General features: G+C 40.7%; 1 protein-coding gene across 2 annotated transcripts in view; it reads left to right on the top strand.

The window, feature by feature from the left end:
• Positions 1-12,022, top strand: part of TXNDC12 (thioredoxin domain containing 12) — a 34,605-nt gene extending 22,583 nt beyond the window's left edge. Inside the window, exons 6-8 of one of the 2 annotated variants that reach the window (XR_015049379.1) lie at positions 5,661-5,741; positions 8,411-9,873; positions 10,010-12,022. Coding sequence is in view for 1 of the 2 variants with exons in the window: in XM_085846591.1 (XP_085702717.1) it covers positions 5,661-5,741; positions 8,411-8,449; positions 11,713-11,756 (164 nt within the window). In the remaining variant the exon portion in view is untranslated. The remainder of the gene's footprint in view (positions 1-5,660; positions 5,742-8,410; positions 9,874-10,009) is intronic. The other variant, XM_085846591.1, reaches the window with a different exon arrangement.
• Positions 12,023-16,342: the final 4,320 nt, after the last annotated feature.

The following is a 16,342-nucleotide window of genomic DNA, read 5'->3' as shown; positions in this document are numbered from 1 at the left end:
GGTATGCGCTCTACCAAATGCCCTTCTAGTTACCTTCGCCACGGAAGGTGGAAGAGGTCATGCTTTTACCCCTGTCTGTGCTTGTCTTTGTTTGTGTGCAGGATATCTCAAAAAAAAATTAGATGGATTTGGACAAAACTTGGTTGTCAGGTTGGATGTGTGACAAGGTTGAATTGATTCGATTTTGGTGAAGATCGAATCCAAATACAGATCCAGATACGATAATTTTTTTAATTTTTAAAATGATTCTTCATCATTGAGAGATGGGTCCAAAAATTATGTGTGGTATGATATTTCAAAAATGTAGTGGGCCCAATATGTTCTGCTGAATCAGGCACTGTGGTGGAGGTATGCGCTGTCCCGAATGCTCTTCTAGTTCTCTATGCATCCGTTTTTGTCTGCCTGGATGTTAGCCAACATCACTGCAATACACAAACGTGGTGCAAAAATGGATCCTTTTAATTACAGGCTGATGAGCTTGCTTCCAATTCTAAGCAAGGTCATGGAAAATATCATTGCAGTTGACATCAACTCCTTACATTTCTTCAATGGCCTGATCTCAGATCATCAGTTGGGTTTCAAACCCGGTCATTCTACCTTGGAAATGTTGCTTCTACTTACCCAACAATGGATCAAGGCCATCACTGGACATATCTCGAGCATTTGATAGTCTGGCACCCCTCCTTGATCTCCAAATTATCTGCTTATGGTATCCAAGGCCACCTCCTCTCATGGATCACTGACTTCCTCCACTCCTGTATTCAGCATGTAGCTCTTATGGGATCCTCTCATCTCCTCTCCCTGTTAAGGCTTGAGTGCCCCATTGCAGTCTTGGGCCCATTCTTGTTCCTCGTCTTCATCAATGATCTTTCTGATTCCCTGGAAAATACTGTCTGTCTCTGTTGATGACTCCATCCTCTACCGTATAATTTTTCATCCTTCAGCAGGCAGACGGCAGCTTCTTCCCTCTCTGCAGACTTTCATAGAATCGGGAACTGGTCCAACTCTTGGAATATATCCTTCAACCCCGACAAATGCCACACACGCATCCTATCTCTCCATAAGGACCATCTGGCTAACCCGCTCATATACTTCCTCAGCAAACCACTTGAAGAGGTGAAGTTACTCAAACTTTTGGATCTCACCATCTTTTTGGAGATCTTTCTTAGGCAGACCATATTTCCAAGATGAACTTTAACGCCAGCCGCCGACTGGGCATCCTTCACCGTGCAAGTCTTTCCTTGGCCAGTCTGAACTTTTGATGACCTACAAGGCCTTCATTCACAGCTTGAGAGAGTATTGCTCTTCCCTTTGGGCTGATGCCCCTACCTCCATCTTGCCCTTTTTGATACCGTGGGAAGTAAGGCCCTCAAAATCATTTGCATGTCCCGTGACAAAGATGAGTGTCTAGGCCTGTTACTTTTGTATCGCAGGTAGGTTGGTGGTCTCTCTGTATTCCACCGCCTCCCTTTTGGTCTGCTCTCTCTTGGCTCTATCGCGACAAGGTCTCTACAGGGCATACACAGTCTGCCAGTCACTCTCTTCTTGTTAAAGTCCCAAAGTCCAGGCTCACTGTTCACCTCCACTCATTTGTTCCTCTTTTCTTTTGCCTGTGGAACCAACTTCCCCAGTCTGTTCAGTCCAATTCTACCCTACAAGTCTTCAAGATGGCTGTTCACCACTATCTCAAGTCATCCCCCATCCATACTCATGATCTTTTCTACCCAAAATGACCCCATTACATTCCTAAGCACTCCTTTTTTCAGATTATTGTGATTTCTTTTTCCACCTCCCTCTCCTTTTGTCATGTGTTAGTTGATGGTTGGTTTGTTCCTTTTCTGTTTCATTCCTGCCTTCCCCTTCCTCCTCTTGCTGTTTCTCATTCAGCCTGTGTTCAGCTTGTTCAACCCCATGTCTTTCATTCCTTCATTTGATTTCACTCTCACTTCTACGCTGCCATTGATGTTTCCCCATTCTGTTCCCTTCCATCCTGCTTTCGCTCTTCCATGAGCCTCAATCATATATACAAAAGAAAAGATGCACCTGAAATGAATACTGCACTCATCATGCCATGCTAATTTCCCATCCTGGAAGAACATTTCGTTTATTGTCCTAGCGACCAATTCTTTATCCCATCAATTCAATATCATATATTACTCCGATAAATTATCGGAAACACTCGTACACTGATAAATTTATCGGAGTACGAGTGTTTCCGAATACTCCTTATGATGTAAGGTATCCTCTATGGCAGGGGTCGGCAACCTTTTTGTGCAGAAGTGCCGTACAAAATATATTGACAATTTTGGGCGACCTTGACCAGTTGTCGTTTGTCCACTCGAATATCTGATTCCTTGAACTCTACAACTGAGATACCTGGAATGAATCACTGTGAAGTCCTTTTGACCTCAAAAGCAAGATGCTTCAGTGACCCAGTATGCAAAACATGCTCAAATTTCATTTCAATAGGATGAAAATTGACTTTTATGTAACTCTGACCTTTTGAAGAAATTATGAATAAAGCTTTGTTGAAATTTTGATGACAAAAGCTGAAATGGTAAAAATAAAGTTATGGCCTGGACACACACAAACACACAAACACACATACACACACCAAACCCCCACCCCCTGCACCAATTAGCATGGCGTACTTCATTGTGGAAGTGTAATTATGAAATGGTAAAGATTTAAAGATTGTATTGTACTCTATTGCCGTTTTCTGTTCAAACAAAGCTCATGCAATGTCCAACTCTTTATTAAAGATCTGGAATTCCAGAAAACTTTCAGCGAAAACGAAGATGAAACGATTCATTTCCAATGTCAAATCAGGGTTGTCATATGGTGCAGAGACGTTGAAAATGAGCAGGGAAATGGAATGCAAACTGATGTTCTATCATAGATGTTTAAGAAGGATTGTTAAGATTTTCATAGAATGCAGATGGTGATGGGTCGGACATTTAATGAGAAAACGAGAGGGACATCTGACTAATGAGGGAAGGAAGAGGGGGAGGCCAAGAAATTCATGGAGGAGAAGTGTTGAAAATGAAATTAGGTCGAAAAGAGGAATTGTGCTGGACTATGCAGAGAGGATTGCTCAAAACTGAGCAGGATGGAGGAATCTTGTTGCGGCCCTATGTGCTGAAAAGCACAATGGATCGGAAGAAGAAGAAGAAGATTCCCGTTTTGTCATGGGACTTATAAGCCTGGTGTTGGCCTAGTGGTTAGGGTGGTGGCTTGAGATCTTAGGGTCCTGAGTTCGATCCTCGTTGGCCACTGAATTCAAAATACACCAGGAGGTTGACTCAGCCTGTCATCCTTCCGAGGCCGGCAAAATGAGCACCAGTGTACTGGTAAGGGGGTATCTGCATCAGCGGCATAGCCGCGTCCCAACCAATGATGCAACCAGCGGCCACAGGCTGCACGAGAGAGAACGAGAGAGAACGAGAGAGAACTTATGCTGCTGCATAGTTTTGCTGATTCCTTTGAAATCTGGTTCATAGCTGGTCAGGTTAAGCTTCATTCAGGCTTTCTTCTGTTAATTTTGAGTGCGCTGTTTTTAATGTGATGCAAGTGGGAGAATGCCTGTTCACACTTGTGGATAGATCTAAACGTTAACAGAGCAAAAATGACATTCTGCCTTTTGCTGTATGTCACTGGAAATTCATTCCAAGTTTGTAGAATTAGGTTATCCTCCTGCATTAATTTCTTGAAATTAGTCCAGTCGTGCAGCTTTCCCAATTCTACGTGTTGCCGAGCAAGACTTTTCATGTTTGAATTAAGGGTGTGCCAAATGTCTGACTCCTTAAAGTCTGCAACTTCTTGCTCCAAATCTATAACTGAGATGCCTGGAATCACTGTGAAGTCCAGTGCTTCCACACACGTTTCATGCGGACGAATTATTAAGTTGAACAAAGTTCTGTGTCTGTGAAAGGCCACAAAAAGGGGATTGACCGATGTTGGTAGATTGGATGTAAGCGTCACGAGCTGCTGCAAGTCATAGCTGTTGCTTGGATCCTCTCCTGTTCATGAATTTCAAAATGCTCATAATGTCTCAGTGAGTTGGTCTGCCAGTCTCGATATCTCTGATGAACACATTAAATTCGGATTAAAATGAAAAAAACTGCCTGCTGCAGACACAGGATGGTGTTTCTTGGCCTTGAAGTTGAACATTCAATTGATTTAAGTGACCTGTAATGTCCACAAGATAGAAAACTTGAGAACCCACTTACAGTCCATCTGAAAGTTCAGGGATGTGTTCAGTTAGCAAGCCAAGGCAGCTGTTCCTTATCAACAGTTTTGAATGGAGTACTTGCTTTAGTGCTTAAGCCTTTTGGCGAGCACTCTATAAGAAACTTGATAACTGAACACACCCCTGGATGCGTAACACCTTTCACTTCTGTCTTGAACAATCAAAACTCAATGAAACTGCAGACTCAGGAATACAAGTAACAATAAAATCTGTCTGTGCTGCGGGCTTGTTCATGCAGAATAGGCTAGAGATACGACTCTGGGACAGGCCTGGAGCAATAAACGACAACAATAACTGAGCGGGTATGATGATAGGCGGATCGAAATTAAATGAACATACACTGCAAAATTACAAACCGTGGTTATTTGTAAATATGTTTTATAAACAAATATCGTAATGCAGTATTTTGAATTAAGTGATGAGCCTGTTTATTTGATCTTAATATATGTGCATTTGCACCAATAATCTGAGGCTCTGCGAGCCACATTAGAATCGTAGAAGAGCCAGATATGGCTCGTGAGCCATAGGTTGCGGACCCCTGCTTTACGGGCAGCAGAAATACCAGTGTACCACAATATGCAGAATTTGTCTTGTGTTTTTGTTCGTTTGTTTTTGTTTCATCCCATCCCGTGCTTTGGTACGCATTTCTTTCCGTCCAATGTTTTGTACACATTTCATCCCGAAATGCGCTTTTGGTACACATTTTGCCCCGTGCCGTGTTTCAGTACGCATTTCGTCCATTGCCATGTTTTGTGCACGTTTTGTCGAGTCTCATGTTTTGGTACATATTTCTTCCCATCGTGTGTTTTCGTAATGACCCTGATGGGCCCCATATGCAGGGAGTGTGATTTCTTCTTTTCCCAACATCCATCATGCTACCTGAATAATGCAATCTATGGATTTGTTCCTCTTTTGACCACAAGCTTCCTGATGACCTTCCAGCAGGGCTTTGCGCCTTTGTCTGCTCATGATTTGCGAGCGACGCAATTTGTCAGGCCAACAAAAAACAAATCAAGTGGCACTCGTTTTTCTTTCTATGCTGATCGCTGCACACACACACACACACACACACACACACACACACACACACACACACACACACACACACACACACACACACACACACACACACACACACACACACACACACACACACACACACACACACACACACTGTAGACAGGTTTTGGTATGCATGGTTACTAGGCAATTATAGTTGAAACCTCTTAAAATGAGACCCAAACTCACATCGTCAGCTCAGTAACCGTGCAATCAAATCACACACTCATTTGCCACCTGTCATTTACACAACCTTACTGGAAAGCATCCCTTACTTCCCTAACTTTACTTCCCTCCCTCTCTTCAAATATATCTAACTTATTATTTTTATTTTACCTACCAATCCTGCTAGATATGCACGGCAAGGTGCATCCAGAGGTGGTGAACCGGGCCCGAACGCGGTACCAGTATTATTACAGTGATGCTGAACAGGGTAAGTCAAGCAAAATGGGAAATTTTGTTGTGTAATTTAATTTTTATTTTGGAATTAACAAATTTGATGAGTAAAGTACCTCTGTGTATGTATGTGCATATATATATATATATATATATATATATATATATATATATATATTTTTTTTTTTTTAACGAACCTTTACGTATCTATTTATTGAAAGATTAAATGATTATACATCGATTGATTAAAATAAACTTTTGTATGAGTGTTTTGCTGAAATATTTTAAACTGCAGTGCAAATGGACACTGTGACAAATTGTTCAACCATTTCATCATTTTTTTTTCAACAAACAAAAAGCTTCTTCAGTTAGCCGAGAGATTTTTGAACCCCAAGTTGGTAATAAATGTCCCTCAGAAGATTTTGGAATCCATAGTGATGTCAGCAGAGGTTTTCCCAAGCCCTTAATTTAATGCATTAATGTTGATGAATCAACATATTTTTTTGAAATGCAAATGAGCATCAAAAATACTTAGACAGTAAGTTAGGACCATCAATTGATTTACCTGTTTATATATCACTTGTTGCTAGCTTCTAAGAATCATTCTGTATTTCCAGTTTGAAAGACTGTTGCTTCAATTATCTTATATTTTTTAACAGCCACAATTATTCTCATGTTATTGTGGGGTTGGCCAGGGAAGATATGTGGCTCAAGTCTTTCACTAACTGGCTAGCCAGGCCTGATGCTCGAATAAGTAGTTAGGACAGGAATTTGGAATTTCCCCATGGTGCTTGGCGATAACTCGCCTACTCTTCACGAAGGTGGACATTAAATATCCCATGGTGTTCAAGTAATGCTGTCAGACGGGATGCCAGTTTAACGCCCATCCAAGGAACAGCACACACAATGATGAATCTCCCTGCCTGTAAAACACCAGGATGACAGCTTATAGCTGGGCCGGGGTTCGAACCTAGGCGAGAGATTTTGAAGGTGAGTGTGCGTACCTTTAGGCCATCCTAGAAGTACGTACACTACACACACACACACACACACACACACACACACACACACACACACACACACACACACACACACACACACACACACACACACACACACACACACACACACACCTGATAAAAATTGCATGATGTCACAATATTGTATCCTGAAATGTCCATCCCCCTTCTTTTTTGTATTTTTATTATTTTATTTTTTCCAATGTTCAATCATATTGTTGCGGCTCTGGGGTCGTGGGGGTACTACGAGGGAGAGGATATCCGTGGTTTCTCCCCGGACTCACCGGGAATCAAAGCCGTCGCACACGAATAAATTAGTGTTGCGGTGGGTCACTAATCGACCGCGAACGCCAATAATTTAACCATGTGACCCAGTGCCCTCCGTCTAATAACTGTTTAACTGGGAAAACGTGGTTGCCTTATTGGGGAATCGCGCCCTTGATGCATACTTGCGTTACTTACCGTATCAAGTGCAGCCGAGCGGAGCTGCCAAGTACACACCGGCTAATCATGCAGATCCGCAACAATATAATACCTTTCGTTGTAATCGAAAATGTTCCCTTATTTCTGGCTAATTTGCATTTTTATTCCATACATTAATTTTGATGCATAATATACATATGAATGTAATTTTACTGTATATGATTATAATTTCTCTATATATTTGTAAATTTTATAAACATTGTGTTATTATTGTAAACTTGACACACCATTCTTCGTGCTGCCTTGTCCAGTGGTTGACATTCCCGATAAGCCGAAATGATTGATTGATTGATTGATTGATCCTCCAGCCCTATGTTGTCTCGATGATGATGATAAATAAATATGAGTTCCCTTCCAAGGAACTTTAACAAAAGAGGCCATGAGGCACATCAAAACCTACACTATTAATGCAAACTTATCATCTGGTTGCTTGTCTGTGTTCTATCTCTTTAAATGCTAAGAGTCAAGCAAGGAAGCAGTACGTACAATTCTAAAAGTCTTTGGTACAACTCTGCAAGGGTTTGAAAACAAAGGACTTTCTATTTTGGCATATCTTGAACTTATGCAAGAATCTGCTTCGTATCACCTTTTGAACACCACGTGTAAAGCTAGTAATGTTAACTTGTATTGTGGCATTATACTTTTAGTTTTTCCTCCTTTGATTGTGTCAGGCTCATGGAGGAGATTGTGGGGATATTATATGCAGGACAAAGACCTTAGGTGATATCGGTGTACTTTTACATAATAGGACAAGGTCATGGGTAGACGGTGAACAAATTCAGGCATTCAAGACAGCAGGAACACCACCATGATTTCACATGTTCTATTGTTCCCTTTGATATTTTTTAGAGCCTTTAACCCTCCCCATTATACCCTCTCCCTCTTTCCTCATGCAAGTTTTCCTCTTTTTCCATTCATTCATCCATCTGCTTGTTTGTGTCTAATTGTTTCTTCATCACTTTGTTACCTTTGTAGCTTCCTGTCACATTGCTTTCACCTCTAGCCGAGGTGTTATAGAAGAAGCATGTGGGATTGCAATCCCAACTTTATGATCCATGTGTTCAGAACGGAATGCCAAACTGGTTAACCCTGTATACATCCTTGTATTTCTTACCATGCTTCTTTTGCATTTACTTGTCTATCGTGCTGTGGTGCCAGCTCATTGTACTGTTCTTCTTTCCTTCTCCGCCCCTGTTTACCACAGTGGTAAAATCAATGATGGAAGCCCAGGAGAAGCTGACAGGTGATATTGGAAGTCGCAAGTCAGATGAACTTTGACCTGGAATAGCAGTGTGATAATACATTTTCAATAGCTGCAAAAAAAAGAAAAAAAAAAGTTCTAAACTGCATTTCATGTCGCTGTGGCCTACTCTAGCCGAATTTGCACAGAATTTTGGACCGCAAGACATTGATTTATTTGGAATTCTCACCTTGATGCAAAGCTCTGATCAGTATTTCAATAATTCATTTTGTGAGATTTGATTTTATTCTCTGTTTTGAAGGTTATTCCCCAAATTTTTTGTTAGTTTTTATTTTTAATCTTTATTACAATATCCATTGAAGCAAATGGATATTAGCTGTAACTTTGTCATAATTAAAGCCACTGGCAAAGAACCTGTTCTTACAGATGGAATAATTACGGATGTGTTCATGAAGTATGACTTGTAGTTCCCCCTCCCACCAGGAGCTATGTGTGTGTGTGTGTATGTATATATATATATATATATATATATATATATATATATATATATATATATATATATATATATATATATGTGATAGGAAAACCTGCCCAATGCAGCCCATGAGTATAACCGCCAGTTTTCAACTCAATCCATCCAGCATTACAGGCGTGAATAAAAGTTGAACACATACAAAGGTGGATACTTTGAGACCTGGGAGGACTCTGTTCCATCTTCTGAAACCCATATATGGAGATAACCAAGGACACACACACGCACACACGCACACACACACACACACACACACGCATGCACTCGTCAAATTGTAGTATGATTTGTATTGGTATTGGTATGTTTGGACTGTGACAACATGAGTACCTTATCCTCCAGCAACAGAACTGACAGGAAGTCCTTAAAGTCAACTATCATTGATGTCAGAAATCTGGCAAAGATCTCATGGTGATGTCAGTTTATTCTATCTCTACTGATGATTCCTTGTGCATCATGCTGTCTGAAGCGCAGCAGCTCTGACTAAACAGTTTTTTTGGCTATGGGTTATAATCACAGGCAGGTTTCCACTCCAAGGAAGGATACTCGACTGCTGAGCTGAGGTTGTTCTAAAGCAACCTGTGGTGTCATTTGGAGCATTGCAAAATGAGCATTCTCCATTTTATAACATCGGATGACAAATGTAACTTGATTCGTAATATGATTTGCAGAAGTCGTATACTGAAGTTGAAACTATTTCTGGTTAAACAGACGTGAATATATTTTTTTTAATGTAATCTTTTCTCTTTGTTGCATGGCACCCAATGAAATGTCACCTTTTCAGATGATGTCATTTAAATCACATGATGTAAAGTCTTCCTTTATCAAACCAAATATTGTCTACAGTCTGTTTTTATGCCTCCGCTGATGAAGTCGCCGGTGGCATTATGTTTTCGGGTTGTCCATCCGTCCATGCTTCTTACCTCCGCCACCAAAGGTGAAGGAGGTTGTGTTTTCTCACCCCCTTTCTGTCTGTATTCAGGATATCTCAAAAAGTTGTGGACGGATCCGGATGATATTTTGTGGACAGGTTCGGTTTGTGACAAGGACGAATTGATTAGATTTTGATGAAGATCCAAATCCGGATCCGACTTCTAGAATGTTTAAAATGATTCTTCACCATTGAGAGATCGGGCCATAAACGATATATAGCACGATATGTCAAAAAGTTGTGGACAGATTCGGATGAAACTTGGTGGATATGTTTGGAGTGTGACAAAGAATTGATTCGATTTTGGTGAAGATCTGAATCCGGATCTGACTACGAGAATTTTATAAGTGATTCTTCACTATTGAGAGACAGGGCTCAAAAACGACATACAGTATGATATTTCAAAAATGTATTGGGCCCGATATGTTCTCGTGGATCAGGCATTACAGGGTGGGGGTATGCACTCTACCGAGTGCCTTTCTAGTTTTCTCTGTTTTCTCTGCAACTGCTTATCCAATTGATTTGAATTTTTCACCATAGGTGTGATTACTTATGTAGAATGTTCTAATGATAATTATGATGTCATAAGTCATGTGGTGTGGCAGCCATGTTGGAAAAAAAAGGAAAAACTTTGGATCTCTATCTGCGAAACCACTCCACGGAAGAAATTGAAACTTGGCATGTGTCAAGTACTCCCCATGGGAAATGTCATTTTTTGATGATGTCATATGTATCTTCATTATGAGGTCATAATAGCATATGGCGAACGCTTTATCTGATCATGATGAAAAATTATGAGGGTCATTTCTGGCTAAATTGTATGGGGTGCGGGGGGAGGGGGTAGAGGGGGGGGGAATTGACATAATCGGTCATGTGGTTTGGCAGCCATATTGTTTTTAACATATAAACCTTCAAAACTCTTCTCCGAAATGGCTGAACAGATCAAGCCGAAACCTTACAGGTATGATTGCCTATCCACAAGGAACAAAATGTTCGACACCTATGATGTCATCAGTTATATGGTTTGGTAGCAATGTTTTTTTTTTTTGAAGAATAAACCTTTAAAAATCTTCTTGTCCAGAACGGCTGCACAGATCGAGGGGAAACTTCACTCACATATGTTCCCCAAGCTTTGGGGTTATTTGGGTGTTCACGAATAATTAATAGATCACATGGTCTGGAAGCCATATTGGATTGAATGAAAATCTTAATTTTTTTTCTCTTGAACCGCTTCATCAATCGATATGAAATGTCACAATTATGATCTCGTCATCATGGGGATTATATGTTTTAAATTTCAACCTGATCGAACGCATGGTCTGGCAGCCAGAATTATTTAATATTTTGAATCTGGGTTTAGGGATTTAAATCACTGCTTGATACAAGTATGTATAATGATGTAATAACGTGGGCAGAGGCATATATGGCGATGTCGCTGAAGAGAGCCTTTCTCGTTCTTTATCCAGCCGGGGAGTGGGGGGGGGAGGATTTGATATTCAATCTTCTTCTGAAGGACCTTCATTTTTCTTGAGAAGCTTGATTGCTGTAATTGAAGCAATCTCCTTTTTAAAACGAGGGTTAGAATGAAGATCTGAAACTTTGAACAGACCAACAGGATAAGTTTGTTGATGAATGAATTGCGTCTCCCTGCGAGGTGCTCATGGGAATGTACACCACTCCTGTTTTATATTATTTAATTATTTTTTTAATTCTCTCCCTCTCTCTCTCCCATGCTTTATATTGTAGTAGTTTTTTTATTTTGAAGTCCTTGCCCAAGGTAAATAAATAACCTTGACTTTACTGTTACCCGTGTGTTTTGTGTGCATGCTTTGATGGTGATAACAGCAAGTTCGAAATTGTTGGAGAGAAGGAACACACCTGTATTTTAGCACCGTTACCCTCACCTTGGCAATGTTGGAGGGAGGGGTGGCGGAGAGCATGCGATAAGCCTTTTGTTTTCATTTACTTTGGGTCTCATATAAAATGAAAAGTTATTTTCCCCCAAGTACAAATGAAGTTGTGCACATTTAAGGCTTTGAATAGGCCATCGAGAGATGCAAAGGTTATTAAACGTGTGCGATTAGAGATGCAAGTTAATGTGTCTGTGTAAGAATTTTTCATAGAAATTTACAAAATAAATATACTGTGTAATGTTTTGCTTGCTTGTCCATTGCTTTTCACTTGCACGCTTACAAACACCTTTTGTATGTTGTCACATCCAAAGAAGACCGTTCACATGGAGTGGACTTTCCACCAGCAATTTGTTTACGGTGCAGAACATCCCCCCTCCCCATACCACACGCAAAACTGCAAGATAGCAAGCAGTGTAACCTGGTGCCAAGAACTTTCAAGACCAGACTATTTGCTATCTTGAGTTCAGGATGGTGGCGATAGCTCGCTTATTCTTCACGAAGGACACCGTGCAATTTTTAACGTCTAACGTCTCGCGCTCATAGACAGGACACCAGTTTTACGTCCATTCGAGGGACGGCGCACCCATTGATGAATCGCCCTGCTTGTGAAACACCAAGACGACAGTTTATTTATGGATCGGGATTTAAACTCAGGTTAGATAACTCGTAGGTGAGTGTGCGTATCTCTAGGCTATCCTGCCAGCCAATGAGTCTACAAATAAGTTGTGCCTCTAATGTTGATGACGTTATATCCACGTTAAATCTCCCCATCCTCATTACTAAGTTAGGAAAAAACACGAGTGTGGGTGGTGAGGGCATTTGGTGATAAACCTGTAACAATGGCAAACAATAAAATAAGAAATGGAGTTGTGAAAAGCTGCTGAGAATACGTATATCAAGTTTTTCAGGCTGAAATGCCCCATTGTTTAATTTCTCATCTCATTTTTTAATGTTATAGCTGACGTCCACTAAAATCCTGGTTATTCTGAAAACATCGTGGTTCAGCAACGTCACAATTTCACTCCTCACATGGCATCCTTTCTGACGTCAGGTACAGAGGGCGTTGCTTCTTATAAGCAGCTCAGATTTATTGAGCGGATTTAAAGATTACTTTGACTTCATTTAAATGTTTGTCTACATGGCAGTGAGTACCCTATGGAGTCAGAGGCAAAACAGCCATCCATATTACGTTTCAGAAAAAAGTTTTAAAACTCTGCCCGAGGTAAGGCAGAGTGTCTAAACGCTGTGTTTGCCTCCAAATCTCGTGTACCCAACCCATTCTGTTCTGTCCCATCTTGTGCCCAATAGACTCTGTTGTCACCCGAGATGGGAGAGAAAGTTCTGTCCGTCCTTGATCCTGCTTCAGCTCCAGGCCTAGATAACATCAGTGCCCATGTTCTCAAATCCCTGCTCTGTTGCCGATTGCTTCTCCTCTATGATCTTCAGCTCATCTGCCTATCCTCCTTTGACTAATTCATCTACTTGCAAGTCAACAAGGTCTCAAATGCAAACGATGGTCTCAATTACAGGCCAGTGAGCTAACTTGTAATTGTAATCAGTCATTTAATCCATCATTGATGCTGGTGTCGAGTCTTTCCTGTTTTCAAACAGCTTGATCTCTTACCATCAGTTTTGATTGTCCTGGTTACTCAACAATGGTTGGAGGCCCTAAATGTCAATGAAAACGTCAAGACCGTCTGCTTGGACATATCTCGAGCATTTGACACAGACTGGCATCCTGCTTTCCTTGCCAAGCTATGTGCCTGTGGCATTCAAGGCCAGATTCATTCCTGAATTTTTGACTTTCTACACTCGCACAGTCAATGCATTGTTACCCTGCACAAGCAAAGCGAAGAGCAGGGTTAGGAAATTGATTCATTCTGTCTGTCTGTCTGTCTGTCTACAAACGTCAGTTAATGATCGAGGAACAACTCATTTTTAATTGAATGTGATATTTTGACAACGAATCGGAAAACAAACCTGCAGTTTAGCAGTATTTTGGCTCGAATTTGTCCCTGTCATACATGCGCATAGAGGACTGAGATAATTTTACTCTGCTTTCTTGGCAGTTAAAAATTGAAATCAAATGGAAGACCAAGAAGGAACCTGAAGAAGTGAGGAGGAACCTGGATAGGGTTTGGGCTTCAGCCATTACTCCACAACCCTCAAACCCATCCAGGTGCAGCCAAGATCAGTGGGATACAAAATGTAAACTGTTCAGCCTGGCAGAAGTATGCACTCTACTGAGTGCCGCTCTCGATATCAATGCAACTCTCTCTATTCCCAGTGGAGGCTGTTGTGCCCAAATTCTGTCTTGGGTCCAATCTTGTTCCTCATCTATGTAAATGGCATCTCCGATGCTCTGGAGAACTCTGCCTCCCTTTTTGCAGACTCCACATTGTGTGGTAAACTACCCCATCCCCCTGATGGGCAAATAGCAGCTGCATCACAATCTGCAATTTATTAGCCCATCTCCTGTGCAGTGGAAGACGGGGTTTTGCAATCACTTCCTAGTTTGTTTGTCTGTCTGTGTGTCTGTCTGCACCATAACTTTTTTGTTTTTTATCTTGCCAAAACGAAGTTTTTGCGAAATATGTTAGTCAGCTTGTATGTTTTTTATCTTGCCAAAACGAAGTTTTTGCAAGATATGTTCGTCAGCTTGTATGTTTTTTTTTTTGTTTGTTTGTTTGTTTGTCTGTAATCACGTATAAAAAAATTCTGCAGAGCACAGTTATCATTGGAAATTTTTGTAACTTCGCATATCAAAGGCCTACAGAGGTCCCTTTCAGTGCACAAAATTTTGAAGGTCAAGGTCAAAGGTCAAGGTCACTTTGTCGTCGCAAATCAGGGGAGTCGACGAAACCCTTATTTTGTTGAGTAATTTTGATCGGATCGTCTTCAAGCTTCATGGGAATATATTTCATGGTCTGGTGCTTAGCTGATTAATTTTTGGTGGCGATTGGCTTTGATCTTCATGGTTAGCGCCTCAGGTCAAACATATTTGACCCCAAGGTCAAATTTTCAAGTTTTAGGAACCATATCGTGTTGTACCTCAAATTGAACACCTCAATGAGCGCTTTCTAGATATGTCAAGCTTGAGATATTATGACGTCATTTGATGACGTTATGAGGAAAAAGCATATTTTTCATGGTTACTCTGTAGAACGATTCTCATCGGAATCTCTTGTAGGCAGATATTCCTCAAGGAGTCGCTCCTGGTGGATAGCAGCTCTGTTCACCTCAGTGTGACCTTAAAGAAGTCACACGTGGTCACCTTTTGGCAAGATACGGGTCACCCTGCAGGTGACATTGGTTTATTTTTTTTGTTTGTTTGTTTGTCTGTAATCACATATAAAAAAATTCTGCACAGCACAGTTATCATTGGAAATTTTTGTAACTTCGCATATCAGAGGCCTATAGAGGTCCCTTTCAGCGCACAAAATTTTGAAGGTCAAAGGTCAAGGTCACTTTGTCACAAATCAGGAGAGTCAACGAAACCCTTATTTTTTTAGTAATTTTGATCGGATCGTCTTCAAACTTCATGGGAATATAGTTCATGGTCTGTCGCTCAGCTGATTAATTTTTGGTGGCGATTGGCCTTGACCTTCATATGTTTTTTTTTGTTTGTTTATTTGTCTGTAATCACGTATAAATCACTCTGCAGAGCACAGTTATCATTGGGAACTTTTGTAGCTTCGCATATCAGAGGCCCATTGAGGTCCCTTTCAGCGCATAAAATTTTGAAGGTCAAGGTCACTTTGTCGCAAATCAGGGGAGTCGACGAAACCCTTATTTTTTGAGTAATTTTGATCGGATCGTCTTCAAACTTCATGGGAATATAGTTCATGGTCTGGCGCTCAGCTGATTAATTTTTGGTGGTGATTGGCCTTGACCTTCATGGTTAGCACCTAAGGTCAAACATTTGACCCCAAGGTCAAATTTTCAAGTTTTAGGAACCATATCATGTAGTACCTCAAATTGAACACCTCGATGAGTGCTTTCTTGATATGTCAAGCTTGAGACATTATGACATCATTTGGTGACGTTATGAGGCAACCGCATATTTTTCATGGTTACTCTGTAGAACGATTCTCATCGGAATCTCTTGTAGGCAGATATTCCTCAAGGAGTCGCTCCTGGTGGATAGCAGCTCTGTTCACCTCAGTGTGACCTTAAAGAAGTCACATGTGGTCACCTTTTGGCAAGATACAGGTCACCCTGCGGGTGACATTGGTTTATTTTACTATTTGAGCTTTTGTCATAAAATTTTCAACAACGCTTTAAGATGAGATTGTGGAGAACACAAATGAATAAAATATACAATTATTTTTATGGGTTTTTTTTAAACTCGTTTTCGTCAAGTTAAGTTTGAGTACAAAGCGGATGTGCGTGGGCTTTGCATTTTCAGATGCTTTCTAGTTATTTATATTTTTCTGACAAATGGAACATGCCCTTCAATCCTGGCTGTTGTTCATGTCACCTTGTCGTTCTGGAAAGATCGTCAAACAAAGCCACTTATTTCAACAGTCAGCCACTGGAAGAGGTTCAGTCTCTTGAACTTA

The sequence above is a fragment of the Eptatretus burgeri genome, chromosome 11 (assembly GCF_056783735.1).
Source record: "Eptatretus burgeri isolate ZD-2024b chromosome 11, Ebu_testis_v1, whole genome shotgun sequence".
Classification (NCBI taxonomy): Eukaryota; Metazoa; Chordata; class Myxini; order Myxiniformes; family Myxinidae; genus Eptatretus; species Eptatretus burgeri.
Note: the sequence above shows the minus strand (reverse complement) of the source record. Positions and strands in the feature narration are given on the sequence as shown.